The 9603-nt window shown below is 39.5% G+C and overlaps 1 protein-coding gene across 1 annotated transcript; it reads right to left on the bottom strand.

The window, feature by feature from the left end:
* Window positions 1–1589: 1589 nt before the first annotated feature.
* On the bottom strand, window positions 1590–6524 carry LOC142193880 (aquaporin-2-like). Its single transcript, XM_075262893.1, has 4 exons — window positions 6156–6524; window positions 5577–5741; window positions 3381–3461; window positions 1590–1811 (listed from the first exon to the last, which is right to left on the bottom strand). The coding sequence occupies exons 1-4, from the start codon at window positions 6522–6524 to the stop codon at window positions 1590–1592; spliced, it is 837 nt and encodes a 278-aa protein (XP_075118994.1).
* Between the last annotated feature and the right edge of the window lie 3079 nt (window positions 6525–9603).

Below are 9603 nucleotides of genomic sequence, written 5' to 3' on the forward strand. Positions count from 1 at the left end.
GTCTGGACCTTAAACCCCATTGAGCATAAAGAGGTTGCAGTGCTCTAACATAGGGCTGATGAGTATGGGTGACTGTATCAGACATTGCAGTTCAGTCCCATTCAAATGAATAAGCCTGAGCTGTCATACTAGATGAGGTTTCTGTCTAGCTAAACATTGTTGGGTTCATCATTCTGAATACTTTTTATTTATTTTCCCCCATCAGTATATCTGTAGAGTGTGGGACAAAACCGAAATAAACAACATACAAACTCCTTGCAGATGTTGTCCTTAGCAGGATTCAAACCCAGGACTCCAGTGCTGCAAGGCTACAGCATTAACCACTGAGCCACCATGTTGCTATGAGCTTTCACACTTTGTAATTCTGATGACTGCCAATAATTCAGAAAGTTGGGCCTTTAGTGCCTTATCCTTTGTATAGATCATCCAATTTTAACTTCTGAAAAAACCCTTTAAAATACAACATCAGATGCCCTGGCCTAATAGAACTATTGCAGTGGGTGCAATAGTATTCACTTGACTGCTCAGGCTGTAAGCCAGCACATGCTTTATAGAAATCCACCATTATTCTCAGCATAGAGGATCCCTTGACTTGCTCCATCAAGCCATTAGGCACTAGAAAAAAGGCTTCCTGGAGTGTTCATTTAATGGGATTTTCTATTTAATATAATGCCTAAATATTGGTAGGGACCTTTGCCAATGAGCAAATTCCCTGCTGAGGGATCAGTTCCAATCTGTAAAGAAACCTGGCAGTAAGTATTCAATTTCCCTACAGCGCCACCCCAGGAAGAATGAAGGAATAACACAGTGTCCATTCAAATCAATGAGTTTTCTGTGTAATGCAGGACAGCACAACTCCTCAAGAGTGAGAGGCACCATGTGAACGCACCCTAAGTTGAATATATTGTAACCAGAGGCCTTTGTTATCTAGAGGATTTCTCCGCTTCAGGAAATTTGTTGGGGTGTTCCCTATTCAGCGCCCCCTCCTGCAATACATAGACATCCCATTACTTTGAGTAAGCACTTTGTAATGCTCATTTTTCCCCTTTGATGGAGATAACATGTATGGGGTATCAGTACGGAGATACTTAGTTGTCAGCTTATTGTCACGGGACTCCTCTAATAAGTAGAGTTTGTCCAAAGTGGAGATTCCCTTTATGGGACCACTGTGTTAGATACAATACTGATAGACATACTAGTGATATCTGTACAAGTAAAAATGAAATGTTGGTTAATTTTGGTATTTACCAAACACTTTTTCTTACTTGTGTTCATGTCCTATATGATGAACATATATTAGATGTTACGACTATCTAGTCAATATAAACAAATATACTTGTGACTAGATGGGGTACAGATTTAGAAGTTCCTTCCTCTAACATAGGGGTAGGGAACCTTCAGCTCTCCAGCTGCTGTGAAACTACAACTCCCAACAGGCTCCATTCACTTCCATGGGAGTTCCAAGAACAGCAGAGCAAGTATGCATGCTGGGAGTTGTAGTTTTACATCAGCTGGAGAGCCGAAGGTTCCTTACCCCTGCACTAACACAATGACAGGATTATTGAATGCCATCTTAGCTTTTCTTTTACTCAAACTTTTTCAGTCATCCCACTTCTTGGTATTGTCTGAGGCGAGTGTAACTCTACTGATTGTCTTCTCCGCATGTCACGCTCCTCCCAGTCTTCTTCAGGCTCCAGCTCCCCTCGTAGGATTGCTATTCTCTCTGAGAAGGTCTTTGTATTCGGAATTAATATAAAATTATACATCAGGGATCCTAAAGTGGCTCCACACATTGGTCCTAGCCAGAATACCTGTGAACGATATAGGTAAAAATATGATTATTTATTACTCTAGTATATGCAGTAATAAAAATATTCTGTTTGTTTAGCTGCAGAGTTACAACTCATAGGGCCCTAGAATGAGTTGGGAATAGTCGCAACACCAGGTTCGCAGTAAATTGAATTACAGTAATGTCAAAAATAGTAAATATAAGTTTTAGGCATTTGTGGAAGATTTTTTTTTTTTTTTTTTAATTCCCATTGTCCAGGCTGAATATATGGTATGTCCACCACTGAACTATTTATTAAACTCCACGATGACAGTGATGGCCATTGCAAAACAAAGGCCTCTTGAAAGATCGAGCATGATGCGAAAGGGAGCAGCCTTTTTTGGGTTATTTCACTGGAATTCTGTCTTCCTAACTACATCAGGGAAGACAGGCTTGCACATTCCAGTGAGCTCCCTCTATTGGTTTGCAACACTGAGGCAGCAGCTGACTTCCTAATTACATCATAGAAGACAGATTTGCATATTCTTCCAGTGATGGCTACAGATGTTTCAGAGCTCTATAAAGGGCTGGACATAGACTTATGCCTGGTTCACATCTGCGTTCGGTATTCCATTCGGGGAGTCGGCTTGGGAACCCCCAAGCTGAATATCGAACGCAATAAAAAGTGGTGAGCAATGAAAGCACATGGACCCCATAGACTATACTAGGGTTCTTGTGTTTTCCACGTGGTATCCGCACAAGCCATGTGGAGAGAAAAGTACTTCAAGAATGGAATACCGAATGCAGATGTGAACCAGGACTTACAAGGTAGCCAGAAGAAACTTTCAAGAAGTACAGCCAACTACTCATGCTATTACTTTCTAACCTGAGCTCACTTAGTATACACAAACCTCTCAGCTTTTTCGAGCCAGGCTCTTACACTATAGTGTTTTTACAGTGAATTGACTGTTCCCTATCAACTACAATATAATGTTATTACTTGGTACTTTTTAACTCTTGTCAGGAAGGACAAGCAGAACTTTAGGTGGCTGTAGAAAATAACACACCGAAAACAGTAAAATAGTTGCATTACTAGGTTCTGTAATCCATTTCCTCTCAAGAGTAGTTTTACCAGGACGGCAGAGTGAATATCGATGTCCGTATAGAATATAAGAGGAATGCTCTCAAAGTCTTATATTCAACCTGTCTGCCAAACAGTGTTCGAAATGATGCATTAAGAAGTAAACAACCAGATGGATTCTTCACTTTGTGTCCTCCAAGGAGACAGTCTTGATAAACATAAAATTTTAGCTCACTGTGAACAGATATACTAAAGTAAAATCCCATCAAAATGTAAGCAATGTTCTTTAGATAGACTTAGGAAAGCATTACCGCACAACAAGGAAGATAGAGGTTTCATCCCAGAGAGTCTTTACACAACAATATAAATGTCTGATACTTGTAATTATACAATTACATAATGACTAGGACTATAATAACCTAACAATTATCTTATCAACTTGGATAAACCAACAACCCAACCCATCTCCTGGTGTGGAATCTCCAAATCACTTTCGGTCACACAATGAAAAAGTTAAAAGAGCAGACTTACCCAATGAGCATTGAAAATCCCAGTTACTACCGCGGGCGCGAAAGATCTTGCTGGGTTCATGGAGCAACCTGTGTAATAGATCTAAAATAAGAATGTGGATAGTTAGTGACAACCCTTGAAGACAGAGCCGCACAAGGTATCAAAATCCAAAGTAATTCCTTGTAATAGACACAAGTGATGAACAGTTTCAAAATCAAGGTAAAAAGTAAAAAAAAATGTACGATTTCACAATTTCTTAATTTTGTCTCCAGGTTTGTCCATGTAATATTTGAATGTAATATTTTCAATGATGGCAAAAATCTTCTTTTGCACAAACTATAACTTGACACTTGTCTTCTATCTATATTAAGACCTAATTCACATGACTGTACTTTCAGTCCGCAATTGCGGATCACAGTATGGACACACTCAGCCGTAGCTTTTGCAACTGTGTGTCTGGCCATAGTAAAGAGCCATAAAATATGTAGCAGGTCCTATACCTTTCTATAATGTGACACGTTCCATTCACTTTAATATATGGGTCAATGAAAAGCACGGATGACACATGGATACCACTTCACTGACCCGTACACTAAACACGGTCATGTCAAGGAGACCTATACAATAACAATCTATTTTAAAGGGAATCTGGCGCAAGAACGAAGCAGTATAATCTGTAGGTGGCATGTCATAGAGCAGGAAGAGATAAGCAGATTGATATATAGGTTGGTGTGAAAAGTTCAATATAACTTGTTTTTTATCCATTGAAATCTCTGCTCTTTCTATGTTGAGAAATCAAGGAGGTGGAGCTATTAGTGACAACCTGCCCTTTATGATTGTACATACAGTACAGAGATAGTGGTTACTGATAGGACAAAGTGATATGCAAGTGGAGCACAAACTTCATGTAAGAAGCAGAATACGTTCCAGCATTGATGGCACTGTTCTGCAGGAGATGCTCTTGTGTCACTTTGACTCTCTTTCCACATCAACGTGAAGCTATGCTAATAACTCAAGTACACATATATACCACATATACCATATATAACATATTTTGTCCAAAATAATTCCAAAAATATGCCCAGTTTAATTTTTTGTCTGGCTAGGCTGCCTGGAGACTAGGTGCTAAAGAAAGCAAATGTATTCTTCATTACTTTCATCTCAGCTGGAGATATATCTAGAGTAGATGTGTGGGTTCTAGCCAAGAGGAAAAGTAAGAAAGAAAATTTCTGTAACTATGATGGAAACAACCTTTTAGACAGACTTAGGCTAAGAGAACAAGACCACAAATATTCTTTAAGAGCTAACTGTATATGTGCTCTTTATTGAATGTAACTAATGTTAATTTACTTAATGGCAACCAAGAACCCTATGATCTAGGTACTGGATTAAGACCAAGAACCTTATGAATCTAGAGATACTGGATGAAGACCAAGAACCCTATGATCTAAATCCTGGATGAAGGCCAAGAACCCTATGATCTAAATACTGGATGAAGACCAAGAACCCTATGATCTAGATACTGGATAAAGACCAAGAACCCTATGATATAAATACTGGATAAAGACCAAGAACCCTATGAATCTAGAGATACTGGATGAAGACCAAGAACCCTATGATCTAAATACTGGATGAAGACCAAGAACCATATGATCTAAATACTGGATGAAGACCAAGAACCCTATGATCTAAATACTGGATGAAGACCAAGAACCCTATGATCTAGATACCGGATGAAAACCAGAAAACCTATGATCTAGATAATTTTCACTTATTTTCCTTGTGTTTCTCCTGACCATCTTACCTACTTCTTTCTTACATCTTTAATAAATGTTGTATACACTTGGATATTGTTAAATAAAAACATAGTTTGAAAATATAGAAAGAGAAGACAATGCCATATGTAAATTGTGAGCCCTATTTGGAGGTCTGTAAAGCACAGCGGAACATGTATAACTATATAAGTAAGCAATATAAATATTATATATCTAATCATGGCTAAGCTGACTTGTTATTGAAACTTAAGAAGAGATCCATTAAAACACAAGACTAAAGCACAAGATGGAAGGATTTAGATTTCTATTAGGTAAATTGTAAGACTTCTTCCTACTAGATGTTATATGCTCTTTGCACATGCCTCACTAAGTATAATAAATACACATTTTCTGTGATTTATAAAATTTTCAGCATTTCTTGTGTACAAGCTCTGGTACCTACACCAAGGAGGTGCCCAAGTGTCACTGAAAGTCCAATAGACAAAGCTGGGGAACCCACGTTATCTGTCCTTCGATCGTCCGTAGATGCAAATATACATAAGACTAGCTGAAGGGTTAGAAAAACCTCAACAGCAAAAGCTTTCCCGGCCTCTGTGTTGTTAAATAACTGTAAAAGAACAGACGATTTACAAGATGTATATACTGTATAAAAAGAGAAATATAACATATCAATATAACGCAAGTATAAAAGACTAATTAATTTTTTTACATTCCCTATGTATATCTACCATTGAGCCAAAGTTTGCCCTATAGCCCACCCAAAGGGGTGCCCACAAAATGTATTATTTTTCTTCTATCACCTATGTGCAATGCATATACTAATACAAATAGTTGGGCTTAGATAATTGTGCTTTCTATATTCTGTGTATCATGAATAAGTGTAACCCGCCATAGTAACACACATAATTGTCAATTATCACGGTGGTCAATGGTAGAGATTAATTTTCAGTAGTGCCCCATCGCTTGTTGTAGTTTTGACCCATCAAAAATACAGTCAAAGACATCAAATAAAATTTCTTACCCCATTTACTGATAAATTCCCTTTGACTTCATAGGGAGTAAGCCCTTGAAGAATGGCGGCTCCAGACACTGCGCCCAGTAACTGAGCTCCTACATAAAAGACTGCTCGCAGGAAGGAGATCTGAGAACCTACCATGAATGCCAGGGTTACAGCTGGGTTGATATGGGCACCACTTACATGACCAAAAGCTTGAACTAAAGTGCCTATGCCAAGGCCAAAAGCTAAGGCGACTTGCAGCACACTTGGAGGAGCTCCTGGCCAATTTAAAGATGAACCTAAACCAAACATAACAAATAAAAGGGTTGCAAAAAATTCCACAAAAACTGCCCTTGTAAAGGCTACGGAACGAAGCTCCCATAGTCTAATCATTTCATAAAAATTGGAAAAATTTGGGAAATTGTGTCCTCTGCTTTTTTGAAAGGAACTAGATCTCATATTTTACTATTTATATAGTACAATGAAAATCAGGAAAAAAATTGGAAGGAGGAGCCCCTGAGAAAGTCTGTCCCTTCTCTACCCCTTGCTTGGGGTCAGCTGGAGGGTGGATTCTTATCAAACATCAGAAATGCTACACTCTCCATCAGAGAAGGCCAGTTCCTAAGCATTAGTGAAGTGTGTTATAAGTGTTTGCTTCTTCAAGCATAAAACTACTGTACACATTTAATCTATGAAACATCTTGTTTGATATCTTGCCTAGAATTTGAACATTTCTTGGTCTAAATGCTTAGATCATCTTCAGTATTAACAAGTCTTTCAATTATTTGTACATTATTGTGAGTTTTATGCTATCAGAGGTTCTCCAAGACTCAACTATTGGTCACCGATCCATAGGGCAAACATCCAGTATTTGTTTGGTTGGGTCACAGACGATCCACATCCCTTCACACGGCGTAAGCACTCGCGCGCTCCCATTGAAGTGAATGGGAAGTGTTTAGAAGCGCTCGCGTGAACGGCTCGCAATAAGCCGAGTGCTTACACCGTGTGAAGGGGCCCTAAGATAAGAAAATGTTCTAAGGTTCAGCTGCTTTGCCTATGCTACATCCCAATAGCACTTTGTCTAATGGCATGTTTCATCTGATACCAAGTAATATATTTAAGATTAGGGTACATGAGAACCACAGGCCACTAAAGGGTTACATATGAAATGCCTTGAAGCACAGAGATGATATTTCTCTGTATGGGGAGAAGTGAGGTCCCTAACCATATAGAAATAATATTAAGGAGTAATTATTTTCTTAAGATCGCATGGGTTGCTTAACAAGTTTGCTATGATAACAAGGCCACCCAAGTCTCTAATGTTGGCACAAGCAGCCTATCATTATTATTATTGTTTATTTATATATAGCACCATTAATTCCATGGTGCTTTACATTATTATATTGCATGGTATTTTACATTATTAAATTCCATGGTGCTGTACATTATTATATTTCATGGTGCTTTACATTATTATATTGCATGGTATTTTACATTATTATATTCCATGGTGCTGTACATTATTATATTAATTCCATGGTGCTGTACATTATTATATTAATTCCATGGTGCTTTACATTTGAGGGTTTACATACAGTACAGAAAATATACATACAAATATAATACTAACAATGACCGACTGGCACAGTGGGATAGAGGGCCCTGCTCGCAAGGGCTTACAGTCTATGAGGGAAGAGGGATAGAGACAGGTGGTGAGGGGAGAGACTGTTCAGATGGTGATGTGGTGACGATAGTGTTATTGGAGGTTGTAGGCCTTCCTGAAAAGATGAGTCTTCAGGGTCTTCTTGAATCCTGTGATTGTGGGGGTCAGTCTTATGTGTTTTGGTCATGAGTTCCAGAGTATGGGGGATGCACAGGAGAAATCTTGGTTGTGTGAAGAGCGGATAAGAGCAGTGCGGAGTAGGGGGTATTTGGAGGATCGCAGGTTAGGTATGGGCAGATAGCGGAAGATTAGGACAGAAATAAATGGAGGGGACAGGTTGTGGATGGCTTTGTATGACAGTGTTAGTATTTTAAACTCTATTCGCTGGGCAACAGGTAACCAGTGAAAGGATTGGCAAAGGGGAGTGGCTGATGAAGAGCAGGGAAAAGGTGTATTAAGCAATCAGCATAGTTTAAGGTGGACTGGAGGGGGTCAAGAGTACTTGCAGGGAGGCTATGGAGACAGATATTACAGTAGTCTAAGCAGTGTCTTAGGGGTTTCAGGGGTGAGGAAGGAGCAGATTTGATAGATGTTCTTGAGTTGGAGGCAGCAGGAGATGTTGAGGGTTTGAATATGCGACTTGAACAATAGGTCAGAGTCCAGGGTTATCCCAAGGCAGTGGACCTGTGGGACAGGGGTAAGTATGGTTCCATTAACTGTAATAGATGGGTCTGGTAGAGAGGCCGTATGAGGTGGAGCAAAGATGATGAACTCTATTTTCTCCATGTTAAGTTTTAGAAAGCAGGAGGAGATGAAGGAGGCTATAGCTGCTAGACACTTGGGAAATTTGGCCAACAGAGAAGTAACATCTGGTCCAGAGAGGTATATTTGAGTGTCATCTTCATAGCAATGGTAATAAAAAGCATGAGATTCTATGAGTTAGCCTAGGCCGAGGGTGTAGATGGAGAACAGGAAGGGTCCGAGGATGAAGCCTTGGGGGATACCGACAGAAAGGGCATGCTGAGGAAATGGTGCACAAGTAGGAGATGCTGAATGTGCAGTTGGTGAGGTATGAGGAGATCTAAGAAACAGCCAGGTCTGAGATACCAAGGGATGAGAGAGTTTCTAACAGGAGGGATGGGTCGACTGTATCAAAGGCAGGGGAGAGGTCAAGGAGGAGGAGGACAGAGTAATGGCGCTTGGCTTTGGCAGTTAGAAGGATGTTAGTGACTTTGGATAGGGCAGTTTTTTTTGAAGTGATGAGTTCTGAAGCCTGACTGTAGTCTGTCAAAGAGTAAGTTGGATGAAAGATAGGAGGAGAGTTTGGCGTGGACGTGTACCTAAAGCAGTTTTGAGGCATATGGAAGCATTGAGCCGGTGAAGACTTCTGGCAAAAGAAGACAGCCAAGCAGCAGTATTGTAGAGGCACTGGAGAATCCGGGTCAGGTGAGTATGTTTTTTGTTGTTTTTTTTTTCACCTTACTTGGCCTAATTTAAAAAAATAATTTTTATCTTGGACAACCTCTTTAAGATTGGCCTCTTGACCAATGCCAAGCACAGTGCCATATATTGTGTATATTGTGTATCTCTACTTGCTACTATTGAAGCTCAACCCCTTTCACTTGAATGGGACTGAACTGCATTTGTAACTTCTGACCAATAAATGTCATATCATTGTAATAGGGAAGAGATGGTAGTACTAGTGAGTACAGTAGACTCTTCAAACAGCTGAGTCCCTTGTATCGAACCCCCACTAATTTGAAATTGATATCCTCAGACATCAAAATTTTAATCCCAGAAAAACCCTTT

Source organism: Leptodactylus fuscus, chromosome 2 (genome assembly GCF_031893055.1).
Source record: "Leptodactylus fuscus isolate aLepFus1 chromosome 2, aLepFus1.hap2, whole genome shotgun sequence".
Classification (NCBI taxonomy): domain Eukaryota; kingdom Metazoa; phylum Chordata; class Amphibia; order Anura; family Leptodactylidae; genus Leptodactylus; species Leptodactylus fuscus.